Consider the following 15422-nt stretch of genomic DNA (forward strand, 5'->3'; position numbering starts at 1 on the left):
GGTAGTCCATGCGTTTATAACATTCATGTCCACAACTGAGATCTGCTGTAAAAAAACAGAAGTCACCTTAGTACTGGAGTTCGTAAGATGAGCTAATTCGAGGTGTTTCTTTGTTTTCAAGAGTTTTTCCTCATCTAATTTACCACCATGACCAATATTAAGATCCTTTCCACACTGCCCGCAATGGGTATGAAGCTGCCCTAGAACTGAATGCAGCATTATGTCATTCATGTATTAATTTCTGAATGTTTGGAGGAATATTTTTTTTGTATCCTCTGGTCCATCTGTGAAATATTTTGAAAAACATCTTTGCTCTAACACACACATTGACCTGAATCCATTTGATGACTTTTAGTGCCAAATATTAAAATTCTTTCCACACAGCCTACAATGGGTGTGAAGCTGCCATAGAATGGAACAATGTATTATCTCATTCATGTATTCATCTTTTGGGGATTCTGGGGTTTCTTGTTGTCTGTTTCTAATCTATCTGTGAAATTATTGTAAAACATTTTTGCTCTAACACACGTGTCAACTAGAAAAAATCTGACGACTTCTAGTGCTAAATACTACAGACTGGTTCTGTACCAAGTATGAATTAGACCAAAGTTTTCTGAGAGGAGAGATTAAAATTAGAAAACCAGTCTGTTGTCTTCTAAGCAAGCCATACAGCTGCTATAAATAGAATATAATGATAGTGTTAGGAAAGTACATGCAGGTCTATTGTACTCTTGTACAAAAGCCATTAGATATGACCTATAGTGCACTATAGATTTGTCCTCAAAACAAACAGGAATCATAACAATGAATCTGAGATCGAAGGTTTGAAAGCAGAAACCAGCATGTTTCTTGGAAATAGGATAGCTGCTATAAATAGAACATATTAATACTGTTAGGAAAGTGCACGCAAGTCAATGGACAAGCATAATTTTATGTTGAAGTTAAGTAGGAGCCGTCTTTTATGGAATACAATCTGTGGGATTAATGGGATGTTAATAAAAATGAGAAAACAACTTATTGATCTTTTAGGGAGGTGGATATACAGAAAAAGTCTAGTCCATATATGGGCCTATTAAAGGCATAATTTAGTGAAAAACTGCAAATGATTACACCAAAACTGTATTGCTGGCATGTATGGGTAAGCATAAAAAATACACATTTTTATTTTACAGAAAGTCTGTTAATTTTCAAATATGACATGGCATATCATGATTCAATAGTTGTAAAACAAACTACCGGTACACCAGATACAGTTAACATGGAAGACTGGAAACGTTTAATAAACATTAAAGCAAGTAAATTTTTACAAACATTCTTTGACCCATTTATTTTAGAGAATAAATAGCACAAAAAAACATTTGGTCAACATGTTTTAAACATGTCATGAACATACAGATCTAGCCTATATTATACACAAAAATGTTTCTCCCTCCTCAGGTTTAGAATTTTGTCTATAAATTTGTTCTTCACTATTTTGATTTATTTGGTACTACCATTAACTAATAATACAGTGACTGCCTAATAATACAGAATAATACAATAGTATATACTTCTTTTATTGGAATGGACTTTAAAGAAATAAACAAACAAGGCAAAGAAGCAGTACCATTCATACTTTTAAAAAATTAGAATGGTATTACATCACTTACAATACCATATTGTATATCAGTTTAAAACCAATCTGCTCAGCTGATGGTTCTTTGCTAAACAAAATTAACTGTTATAATTTGAAGGAATCAAATTACCAGAGAAAAATCAAAGATGTATTTGTATCCTTGCCTTATGTGGACAATCCAAAATAATTTTAGACATTATTCAAATATTCATTATTTTTCAAATGGTCATTTGTGTTTTTTTTGTTATTTCATGGTTGTTTACAAACTAAAAGAACAAGGATGAAACAAGAGCCCCATGAAGGATATTATGCTCTAATGACCAAAAAGAATGCCAAGGAGTCCAAGATTACTCCATTTCTTATGTTCCATCATTATTTTTAACTGCTGAGCAATGAAACCTTCTCTGATATTCACAAAAAACTCCATCATACCAAATTTGGAAATAAAAGTCTTTCTTTTACATGTCTATGTTAACATGTCCACAAGACACCTGCAAGTCAATACAAAATACTCTGTCATAGCCTTTGACATTGATATTATGGATAGAAAATCACTAAACCTGTCTCAGGTGATATCAAGGAATATCCACATGCTAAGTTCATCTAATCCATAATTAATATTTTAGGGGTAAACCCCCTTCACCAAGTTATTTAAGTGAAATCTTCAAAAATTTTATCTGTACATGGCTAAGAGGTTATTGAGATATATTTTTCCTTGCTGTGACTTCTGAAGTTGAGGCAGAGGGCATGGTTATTGTGACACACTGCCTAGTTATGATTTATAACTGGTTCGAATTTCATGAAATATCTTCAGTGCTTCAAAAGGTATAATCTAGACAAGAATATTAGTTTCATTTTCCAATGCGATGATTGTGACCTTGCAGAAAGGGGGTATGGCTATTGTATGAAACACACTGTCTAGTCATGTGTGTGTGTGATTAGGATTTTTAAAGTACCTTTAACAATTTTTCAGTCATATCGCTGCAGTGTTGCAGTTTATAGTGATGCCTAGCACTGGGGCATCATGTAGTATGATGTCCCACTCAGTCACATTATCCTGACACCAGGCCAACCAGTCCTAACACCAACCTCTTAATGCTGAGCGCCAAGCAAGGCAGCTGTTAGTTCCATTTTTGTAAGTCTCTGGTATGACTCGGCTGGGGTTCAAACCCACGACCTCCCACTTCCGAGGCAGACGCTCTAACCACTAGAGCAGTCTGTCTAGTCATGATACAGTACTTCCTCATTATAATGCTACTCATAGGATCCAGTGAGTATAGAGTAAGGCTGCCATTGAATGAAGCACATGATACATACAGTAATGGGATCCACTGAGAATACTGTCCATAACAAGACTGCCTTGTAATGATGCATCTGATACATAAAGTATTACCTCAGTACAATGCTACTGATGGGATCCACAGAAAATGCTGACTAAACTGAGAATGTCTTTTAATTAAGTACCTGGTACATATAGTACCTCCTCATTATAATGATATCCACAGAGAATACTATATTGAGACTGCCTTATAATGTAGTATATTTATTAATATCTCATTGTAATGCTATCCATGGGATCAAGAGAAAAGTTCCATAATGAGACTGCCTTACCGTGAAGCATGATACATCCAGTACTACCTCATTATAATGCTATTCATGGGATCCAGTGAGTAGTGTCTATAACGAGATTGCCTTATAATGAAAGTTACAGTACTATCTCATTGTAATGCTATTGATGAGATCCATGGAAAATAATGTCTATAGCAAGACTGCGTAATATTGAAGTACATAATACATACAGTAATACCTGTATCCATGGATCCAGAGAATAGCACCTACAGTGAGACTGCCTTATAATGAAGTTCATGATATATAAAGTACTACCTCGTTATAATGATATGAATGGAGTCCACCGAGTATAGTCTATAGCCTATAGCAAGACTGCCTTAGAATGAAGTTACAGTACTACCTTATTATAATGATACAGATGTGATCGACTGAGAATTCTGTCTACAGTTAGACTGTCTTATTATTAAGTACATCATATATACCATACTTCCTCATTACAGTACTATCCATTTTCAATGATTCAGAAGTTATACCCTGGAAAAGGACAACTGCAGTATTATTGTTTTCCCTTGTTGTGACACTGACCTTGAGGCAGTGGTATGGTTATAATTGGGTGGCACACTTGGACAAATTACATGAAAATCTCTCAAACCACTACAATGTTATGGACTCGAAAAGGCAAATTTTAACTGATGCACAGATGACGGAAAAACAGACAGTAAACTCCATAACATAATTTGACCAATGAAAGATTGGTGCATACAAATAAGATACATAATCATGGTTACATAAATTTTTACTTTCTTGACAGTTAAAACTTTTACTAAAGAAAGATTAAATAAAGTTTTCACTTTTGAATGCAACCAACCTCAACACAAACATGTCTATTTCATCTTTCAATTCAATGCATAACTAGTCTCAATAAAAAAAATCCTCTTCTATAAAATGTGAATATTTTGGAGAACAGTGTCATGGTGTATAGCTCCAGTTGCTCCTGATAAATTATTCTATTTCAATTTTTAATCACAGGTACCCTAAAAATAAGGATATTTTCATTGGTCCTATTTAACTTAAATTCAAAATTTTATTCAACTTGATACCAATATTATGGGTCTCACTTCTTTACTGAAAAGTCAAAACATTTTATTAAAGTCTTTAATGCTAATTCTACATGCATATAAATTTTATGACTTAAATGAATTTTGAAATCCAAATGATTTGAAAACACATTAGGGGAAATTTAGGGTAAGACAAAACACCCTGTACAGAGGGAACTAAATCTGATTGGAAAATAACTGAAAATTTCCTACTGAAATTATGACTTGATGTTTTATGTACAACCCAGTCATCAAGAATACAGAATGTCATAGTGTCCTGGTCTGTAAAGCAAAACAATTGATGGCTGTGAGTCTTCTGGAAAGTTGTGCTGTGTACACTTGTCAGAGTCTACACGGTCCATGTATTCCACACGTACTGGTATTCCAAGTGTGGAGGTCAGTGCTATGATGTGAATGTGATCACTCTCCTTACCCATTGGTTCCACTTCCTGAAATTGCATAAGGGAATATTTTAAGTCCATTACAAAAGGATTCAAACAATCTTTTTTTATGCAGTAAATAAAAACATTATTCATACCTGTCAACCCCTTGATAAGTATGAGCATCACCTAAGTGGCAATAAAGTGTAACCTTAGAATAAAAAGTGTACTATATACAGTGGTCTCCCTAATGAATGCCCCCCCCCCCCCCCCAGTGGCACCCACTTTTTACAGCCAGATTCCCTTGGCACTGACGAGTTTGAGTTCAAAAGTACCCCTCAAGAAAGGCCAGCCCTCTAACGTGACCAGTGTACATCATATTAGGTAAAAAATGTAAAATCCACCCCTCACAAATGGCCACATTTTATTATACTTATGTGTCCAGAACCAATATTTACTTAATACGGTGAGGTAAGTAATCTGATTATCTTTCCCGATGTCTGTTTCCGGATGTCAGGTTTTTGTTACTCAAAGAAGTGTTCACTAAAGTACATGAACCACTAAGGTTACTATTATTAATGCTGATGTTAGAGGAAATGGGGTCAGCAATGTTTTGATCCAGTTTTAGGCTTCACACAGCAGCTTTTTTTTTTTTTTTTTCTTTCTTAGGACTGGATGTAACTCAAGATGATAACATGGTCAGCATAGGCTAAATATAGATTTTGTGGATTAACACAGAGAAATTAATCTTGAACAAAACAGTACCAGACAAAGACTGTAAAATCATGTGACAGTATATGTATCACATCTTTGATAAACAAGGAATTTCATTTACTCTACAAAAGTTTCATCTGAATAATTAAATTGCAATACTGTACAATTAGCAACATAGGAATAAACTGTTACAAAACTTTAACATGTCACCACCTAAATGGAGAAATAATACTCCAGAAGCAAAAGTAGAACTATTTGCCTATACATATTATGGTAGGAAGACTCAAATAAACAACATCATAAAAGATAAGAAGAATATTCTGCAGCAGTGGGAAAATGGAGGAAATGGAATGAGAATTATTTTACATACGAAACAATGTACGTACCAAGATTTAAATGTTTTTGAATGGTTCTGCAATGCACATGCCAGCAATATCCAACTCAAATTTCATGCCTAAGAATAAGAACTATTAATTTATGTTACCTTGAATTAAGTCTGTTTTTAAGACAAAAAAAACATTTTAGTAATTAAAGCTACTTTTAAATGAAGATATTAACTTCTTTAAGTTACATGTAGATTCTTACTTTGGTGAAAGCTTAAATGTGTAGTTATATTCATATTTGACAATGTATTTAACTTTTCAATTACACACACAAAAATAGCGAAAGCTAACATGAAGCTTTTGTTGTTACGCTAAGGACTTCATCAGCAGACTGATGTGATCTCTATTGACAGCTGACATAATTCGATGGGATGGTGAGCATTGTTAACATTGTCCCAGTAATGCAGCAGGTTGTAACAGTCCTTGTCCCTGTTCAGTGTCGGTTTATGCGCACAGATGTAAATCAATTCCTTAACCCCATGCTCGAACCATGCTCATCTGAGGTACCATGACACATCCACAATGTTTGCCCATGCCATACTATAACTTGGAACTCTGTAAAAATCCTAGATCGAGAACAAACCTGGTAAGGAATTGATTTACATCCATGCGCACAAACCAATGCTGAACAGGGACAGGGGCCGTTACAACTTGTCTGGGACAATCTGTAAACATCACTCACAATTCCATCAAGCGATGTTGACAGTCAGTAGAGATCACATCAATCTGCTGATGAAGTTCTTAACATAAGGATGAAAGTTCAGGTTAGCTTTCTCTATTTTCTGGCGTATGTAACTGAAAAGTTAAATACATTGCCAAATATAGATTTCTTATTATATACACATATATCTCATAAATATAATCCCCCTCTGGAAAGGCCACCCGTCTTAAACAGCCACTTTCCCGGTGCAGATGGGGTGGCTGTATAAGAAGGGGACCACTGTATTACAGGTGATAATTACAATAAACTGCATGAAAAATGTACATTTCTTGTTTTACCACTAACCTGGATCTGCAGCTGGTTAATGTTCTTGTCCCAAATGGGCAAAATACATGTGCATTTGTGCCAACATACAAACATAAAATGTTATATACACATACAATACTCACTTTAAGTAGTCTACATGCCTTACTTTTGCTGAGCAATCATTAAATCAACTCAACAAATTCTGCAACATGCATGATGATGTGCTCAACCCAAGTAATGTATTAAATCAGTCTCACATTCTTTTTAAATTTGTAAAGCACTACTGATTTGTTCTTTCTCTTATCCTACATGTTTTAATGCTTAAAAAAAAATACATCTCCCCTAACATTTTAAGTCATATAACATCTATGAATCATATCAATAAAGTGTTTTGCTTAACATCTGGTGCCATATTTTAAAAGAATAGACCAGTCCACTAACCAATAAAGTGTGTATCACTTGACATCTGGTAAAACCCATCTATTATTTTGAAAATGTGCCATATATACCACTGCTAAATAGAAAAAAGAACAGGATGTGTTTGTCTACAATGGACATATGTCTACAATGGACAAATGCACTCTGATGCTACTTGATAATGTGACTGGGTGGGGCATCATGATACGTGTCTGCGACATGATGCCCCTGTGCTAGACATCACTATAAACTGCCACACTGCAGACATTATAGTGATATGACTGAAAAGTTGTTAAAGTTTCGTTAAAAATCCTAATCACACACACACACAAATTTATATGATGTGGTGAGTTAAGGAGATCATAATGAAAATGACAAACAAAACCTTTTATTGCTTTATTTTTATTATTCTTTTAATGTACCAATAGCATAATCCATATAGAGGCTGGTGTGAGACACACTTACATGAATGATTATGCCAAAAGTATAATTATTTTTTATTTTTTGAATTGAGCATAACAAACCAAACCTGCAAATATTATGTTCAGGTTCACATAAATGCTTATACAAAAGTATACAAAATGCATAATACCAGTGAGTAAACTGCAAAATTCAGTATGCTGTAATATTCTGATTGTAGGGTAATTGGGTTGAGCGAAGCTTCTCTTAAAATATAAATAAAAACAGTGCAAAGGTTCCATAGAATAATTGATCACATTTCCATGATGTACCTCTCTCTGTCTGACTTAAATGCACAAAATTTAAAAGACTGACACTACCATCAACACCACTGCCAGTGAAAGAAAAGTGATGCATGTGTCCCACTCTTTGCTAATGTTTGCCAACAAAAAAGCATTTCATACAATATATTTTGAATGTGACAATATTTTGGATGAAGTTATATTTTTGAAAAAGAAGTATCAGGGATACTGTGATACACCAAGTCTGTCCATTACCCATAGCTGCCAACCTTCCTGGCTCACAATTAGTGAAAATATGGATAAAACGTCGTGAATTTGGACATGAATTCGTGAAAAATACCATGACAATAACTCCATCCACTCTGACCACTCTGACCGTCAATACTACACTATATCAAGTTCGCAAAATAAAAATAAAACACTACATATATGCAGAAATATTTATTTATCAAGACATGATACTGTGGCAGACTTGAACTTCCTCAACTGCTTGATCGTAAATTTGTTTTCTAAACAGTTCCGACTTCTTGCCTGCTGGTTGATCTTGGAGACTAAAATTGCTGACAAATTTTCAGCAGCTAAGGAGGCCCTAAAGTCTGTCTTATGTTTCCTCACTAAAGAAAATACTCTTTCACTGTCACTGTTGCTGTGAGGAATGCACAGGAGCTGCAGCATTTTTGGTTCTTCAACAGGAAAATTTGGAAGCGATTTTCGAGTCCGGGAACATTTGTCAGAACAAATGGTTAGCATGGTCTCCAGCTGATAAAGGTAGATTGTGTTCGACAAGAAAACTCACAAATAATGCTTCAGCGTTGGTAGCCTGCAGGTCTTTCGCCAACGGTTTAAAATATTCCAGAGCTGAAATCTGTGAATTCTTATTTTTCCCAACTTCTACATTTTTTTTGCAACCGACATTCTTCCTCACATCGTCTCTGCGATGGCACACTGAGTGCAAAAAGCATGAATGAATATTAATGTTTAATGGCAGAATGCACGGTCAATTTTTGATATATTCCAAATTAAACTTCACTTTTTGAGTAATACATTTCTTTTTCCTTGGTGATGAAGACATTTTCAAGATCTTACATTCTATGCTGAACGGTAACTTAAATCAGTGTTTTGATGCATGCACGGAGCAAATTTCTGGTTAGGCCCCAGTTTCTCTCAAAAGCATTTGTAAAACTGCTCTTATACATATAGATTAAAACTGGCTAAAATGTTGGCTACCGGGCCAAGTATACTAATCGGCTGTAGATCTACTAATATCGTGACCAGCAGTACCGGACAGTTTCGGCAACTGCGAATAGCACGACTAGCGCTTAACGGGAAATCGGCTATTTTATTAAAGATTCAAAATAATTGAGGATTGGAAAAATCGTGAATTTTTGGCTTACGGCGTGAATCTGTGAATCACTGAAAAAGTCATGAAATTCACACCAAATTCGTGAGGGTTGGCAGCTATGATTACCACACCTAAACAATGGAAATAATGTGGTGCCTATTAGAACCATCTGTGGGCAGTGGATTTTCTACATTTTCTTTTCTTGATATGTCACTAGAGAATTTTTAAAGTAACATTTGTAGCATTTTAAAAAGTACTGTGTTATCCTATTAAAAGCATTTTCTACTATTGTTTCAAGTATTACCAAGAGCAGAACAATATCCATGGGAAATCAGTATCAGGGATAATGACTGACCTAATTTGGATTTGTCTCCCTTGACATACAAACCGACAAGAATGGTCAATGGATTTATACATTGTTACAAAGTTTAGTCTGATCATAAAATTTTGTTACTGTTATTAATAATACAACCCATATCTGGTAAAAGAGAAAGGACACTCTGTCATAGGCATTGACAAATCTCGCCAAGTAAAAAAAATAATCTCAGAATCACTACAGTGTTAGGATTTTCAAATAGTACACACAGAATAAATGGAATCTAGAAATAACAGGTCACAGCTATAAAGTATTATTATAAGCCAATTATAGTAAATCTTCATATTTTGGTGTCATGAAATATTTGTAAATCAATAAACTAACTTTCTAATATTTTTTGAGCATTTAGCCCATTCGCGATAAAGACGATGTAAACACTACTGATATGACCAAATATTTTTGTAATTGTGCCACCATGCTAAATTCACATAAATGTCATGCTTGGAAAATATTTCATTTAATGTAAATTATATCGTTAGCAATACAAGTCCTCTAACAAAGTGTAAATGCTCTGCCAGTACTTGTGTTACAAATATAAATTTAAAAGGAAATGAAGACATCACTATTCTCCAATTTTAAAACAATGGTAAAAGTGTGAACATTCTTTTGGTAACATCTTTGACACACATTTACAATAACGTGGCTCTTCTAATAGAAAGTCAAGGTATTTTCATGCACATTTTTCTTATTTTATTCATTCTTGCATTCCTGACATTATTATCTGTCAAAAATCATCCATGTGCAAATTAAAATTCATCCTTTTTATGTTCATTCCTCATTGTTTGCATCTACTAGCATCATATCATTGTGTCATAAACAACATATGATGCATCCAGCAGTGTCACATAACAATAAAGCCATTGCTATCTCAAACTCTTTTTATTAGCCCTAAATCTACCAAACTTGTTGAATCATACCATATGCCAGCAGCTAGCAGAATTATCTACAACTGCAATAAATTATGTGTTTGACTATTTTCAGACCTAATCAACAATAATGTAATATCTTCTATTTACCTGATTGCAAAACTCCTTCACTGTACGTTCTCCCTCGATGAAATTTGCAAAAAAGTCAGCCTCTTTCTGCAGATATCCAGATACTAACAATCTAAGAAAGATGAAAATAAATAAAATAATGAGCATGTATACAAAATGAGAATTTCCTGGATGAGAATCAGTGAAATATTTGGTTCAAAATACAAATTTAATGCAAGTTACATCAAAAGAAAAACACCTGCAGGCAGATGAATGCCCTACAATCAGACTTTACCAAATACTGTCACATGTTAGTGAGCATTGTTTGAAAAGACATTTTGTGTAACAGGCTTGAAAATAGATGATATAATTACATATCTCTTTGCAAGTCTCACCTATATTAGTGAGAGAGTAAGTACTTGAATTGATGCATTAATTACAAAAACCCAGTCACCTGACAGCAGATATCATGTAATAGTATGAGCACTACTGTTAGGAACATACAATCTGTCTGATAACTTTCTGCCCAATCACAGATTTAATTCTGTACCAAGACCAATACTTAAAAAGACCTTATTTCTTGTGAGTAATAATGGCTCATGCACATCCATTTAATTTCACACAATTAATATCACAAGTAACATCTTACCTAAGATACACAACTATGTAATCTGAGAGGCCCTGATTATTGAATATATCACTCAATTCTGTCACAGAACACTGCTTTTCAACTTTTTCTATTGCATCCATGAACTGAAATATAAGAAACACACTAAATAATTTGTGCACTGATAGCTGACATGTGGAAAGGACAAATGAAATGAAACACTAGAGACTACATCAGTTGCCTCACAGACATATATAATTAAATACTAGAGACTACATCAGTTGCCTCACAGACATATATAATTAAACACTAGAGACTACACCAGGGGCTACACATACAAATGAAGTGAAACACTAGAGACTACACCAGTTGCCACACAGACAAATGAAATGAAACACTAAAGACTACACCAGTTTGCCACACAGACAAATGAAACAGTGTGTACCTTGAGAATGGAAAACTTAAAAAGTAAGCCTTTTGAATTAAAAAACATGATAAACATTATTTCTTTTGTTCCTTTTATGGACCAAAGTGCATACAGCTTATTGAATCTAGGCATGTGATTCAAACATTGCAACAAGTGAACAGGTGAGTGGGACAAATGAAGTTTGTAAAACTATTTCACCTGGACAAGTAGATTACAAAAAAAAATCTGATCAGCCCTGATTGTGTGGTGATGCTGTACATCTTGGACATTACTCAAGCAAAACAATACTGAAGTATCGAAGATCCAAGTTGGTGCTTTTGATCAACAAAACTGAGATTGGTGATTAAAACTGTCAGAGGATGATTGAAATTAAAAAAACGTCTTTAGAGGATCGTGTTGCTGACTGTAGTTTTCTGCCTTTCATTTTTTATATGCACACTACTGTAATATATTTCTGCAGATTGAATAAATGTAAGGAACTCAATTTCTTAACAAAAGAACACTCAGAAATGCATGCTTTATCAATAAAGCAAACTGTCATTGCGGTAAAAAAATTAACAGAGGGAGGGGGAAGGTATGAAAGAAATAAGATTTAATAATAGGTAATGACCAATCTTCATCAAAATCCAGGTCCAAAATGGAAAACTTTATATTTCAGCCATTTTCTGGAACACTAGAAAACTAACTGGGAAATTCAAGTCTCAACTTGGGCACCTGCCCTTTCATAATAACCTGAGTAATAAAATGGGTCACCAGGCACCAGTTACAGATTTACAAAAAATAACAAATGCAATAACATGTTTCCAAGTTCAGATTAAAGACATCAGGAGTAAGCATGACACAGAATAACAATTACTGTTCAAGGCTTGTATCATGGGACTATTGGCTGGTAAGCATTTATTCTTTGTTAGGCCTCCTAATTTCCTTAATCTCTATTTATAGTAACTGTACATAAAAACACACGTTTCTTGAATGTGAAACCATGTGTCACAAATTCATTCTCTTGTGATACACATATGTAGTGGACCTGTCTAAATTGAAAAAAAAATAGTCCCATATATTAAGAGAAATGGGCTTTATAGATGTGACTCATGGATGCTATATGACCGAAAATGTAAGAGGAGTGGGATTTTGTTAAATTTAAAAATATGTTGCATCCAGAAAAGGATAAATCAATAGCACTTTACAAATTTTGAAAGAATTCCACATTGATGTAACACAGCATTCATCATATGTGGACTTCACAACCATTCACGAAAGTTTGACATGTACACTAGTTAAGGTGAGTGTTATGCATACATAATTTATAAATTTGTTTTGTATCTTTACTCTCGTACTAACTATTAATCCACATGGATTTAGCCGATTTATAACAAGAATTTTAACTGAAGATCCAGGTAAGTAGCAAAAATAAGTGTGAGTTTTTCATATAGTTTTCTGTAATTGTGACATGTAATAAACACTTTGCACTACTTATGCTAGGATTATGGTTTATTGCCACTTATATTAGTAATAATTATGCTTATACTTCTCTTGGTTTGTTAGCCTGTATGAACCTACAACATAGCAGTTCAGGTTCACATTTAATATAATTTCCTTTTGACCGGGTACCTGATTGTTATGGTCAATGGGTACCATGTAGAAGTTTCCTAAAATTTTGACATCTCTACCTTAAGTATGTGACCTTATTCCAGTACAATATACAATAAACAAGTGACTCTGGAAAGGCACATTCAAACTCTTTAGTCACCCATAAATGCAATCAAGACATCTGTATGATCAGAGTACCCTGGCATATACTTTGTTAAAAGTGCTTCCCTGGGTACCAGGTATGTGTAAATGAAACAGTGGGCAAAGTAACAGCATAATTCAAGACTTTCATTTAAACTCCTAATGCAATCATTTTTGTAAAAAGCAATGTAAGTCAAGGCTGATACTGTTAAAATTAACTACATAAACTCATATAATTATCTGCCAAAAATGCAGTAATCTAAACAAGAACAAAAAAAACCAGCAACAACAATGATCATTTTTTGAAGTAAAACGAAGAAGAACTGGACGAGCAAAGTAATAAGGTACCTATAAACAGTGGACAAATAATTATTTTGATGCATTATATACATTTCCACAACTACTGGAATAGGCAGCTGCAGGTGTCATATTTACTCCAATAATTTATGCATGTACATCTGTGGTGCTCAGGCATGCTATCATAAAGGAGTGATCAATGAATTTTGTACATTTTTATGCAAAAATCTGGAGTTATTTCTTTACAAATCTAAATTTCTAAATCTAAAAAACTTTGCTCAGTATTTAATATTAGATAATTAATTATGTTCCACAAGAATTGTGTCATAAGAAGCTCATATCTAACAGCTGTTATAATCGTTATCAATTAGTCTCCCACTGTATCAGCATTACCAATGATTCACCTAGCTGAAATTGAAGAGAAACTTTTTCAAATCAACCATCAGGTTCCTATCACACAACAAAGATTTAAATCTGAACATTTAATATGATGAAATATGCTTCATCACATTGAAATACAGGACCATACTAATGCACTTTATTCTTTTAACAGTTTCTTCACAACAAAATGTTAACAACTTGTACATATACCAGCATAATTTGATACTAAAGAGAATATTGACAAAAATTAAGAAACCATGTATACATTCTTTGATAAATGAGGTGATTTATAATTTCAAGACTTTGATACACAAATAGTTATGTTAACCAAGTTATGAGAACATATGTAAAATCTTTTGAGAAAATCTGCGTAAGAATGAGGCCACTTACACTTTCATGGAAATCTTCTATTGTGAACTGAGGAAAACCTAAACTAACCAAGTCATCTCTACTCTTCAGTGCCACTTCTTTAAACCTTCAAAAGAGAAAATAAACAAATATTAATCTTGTAGCTCTCTAAACTACACATCATTTCTCAACCATACAAGAGAATTCAGTGTAAACAAAGATCTCACTGTCTTCTTGGAAAAGTCTAAAATTCAGTGAAGGGGCAAGGGTCCTAGCATAATACAAACATAGAAGGTAAAACATGTGTCATCTGCATCTAATACTAGAAAGGTTAAGTTTTAGCATTTTTTTCCAAAAAATGTTTTTTTTTAAAAATTGGCTTGTGGTTTAACTCTTATGTACATGGATTCAAAGGGGAAAAACTCCCAAAGAAATAGAAAATTTACAGAATTATTTGGAGCTCATCAGCAATGATGAACTATGTCTCTCATGTAATCTGAAGAAAATAAAGTTTTGCCCAAGTAAATATGGGCACTGTGTTAATAAAGAAACCACAAGCAAGCTAGAGAAAGTAAACATTTTTCTTTTTCTTTACCAGAAAAAAGAAACCAAGCAAAAAACTATTTGAAATTTAAATGAGGTGTCTCCTAAGCAGTGACCTGAAATAGACATCTTCTATTAATGCCATTTATGCCAACAGCTTATACCTGTGCTGACAATTATTTCTATTAATGCTATTTATGCCAACAGTTTATACATGTACTGACAATTATTTCTATTAATGCTATTTATGCCAACAGCTTATACCTGTGCTGACAATTATTTCTATTAATGCCATTTATGCCAACAGCTTATACCTGTGCTGACAATTATTTCTATTAATGCTATTTATGCCAACAGTTTATACATGTACTGACAATTATTTCTATTAATGCTATTTATGCCAACAGTTTATACCTGTGCTGACAATCATTTCTTTAGAACATTCACTTATGTCAGTTTATTGCTATCTGAATATTTGAGACTGCATCATAATCATTTCTTCAATGTTAAAATTGTGCTTGTTTTCATACCATTTAAGTCCCATACTGAAAAA

General features: G+C 33.8%; 1 protein-coding gene across 1 annotated transcript in view; it reads right to left on the reverse strand.

Moving 5' to 3' along the window:
- Window positions 1-1062: 1062 nt before the first annotated feature.
- LOC149804448 (ubiquitin thioesterase OTUB1-like) overlaps window positions 1063-15422 on the reverse strand; it is a 30869-nt gene continuing 16509 nt past the window's right edge. The window contains exons 5-8 of the mRNA XM_089940559.1: window positions 14369-14453; window positions 11185-11288; window positions 10578-10668; window positions 1063-4730 (exon numbers count right to left, since the gene is read on the reverse strand). Coding sequence (XP_089796685.1) covers window positions 4533-4730; window positions 10578-10668; window positions 11185-11288; window positions 14369-14453 — 478 coding nt within the window. The 3' untranslated portion in view covers window positions 1063-4532. The remainder of the gene's footprint in view (window positions 4731-10577; window positions 10669-11184; window positions 11289-14368; window positions 14454-15422) is intronic.

This window comes from Sinohyriopsis cumingii, chromosome 2 (genome assembly GCF_028554795.1).
Source record: "Sinohyriopsis cumingii isolate HCF-2022 chromosome 2, ASM2855479v2, whole genome shotgun sequence".
NCBI lineage: Eukaryota > Metazoa > Mollusca > Bivalvia > Unionida > Unionidae > Sinohyriopsis > Sinohyriopsis cumingii.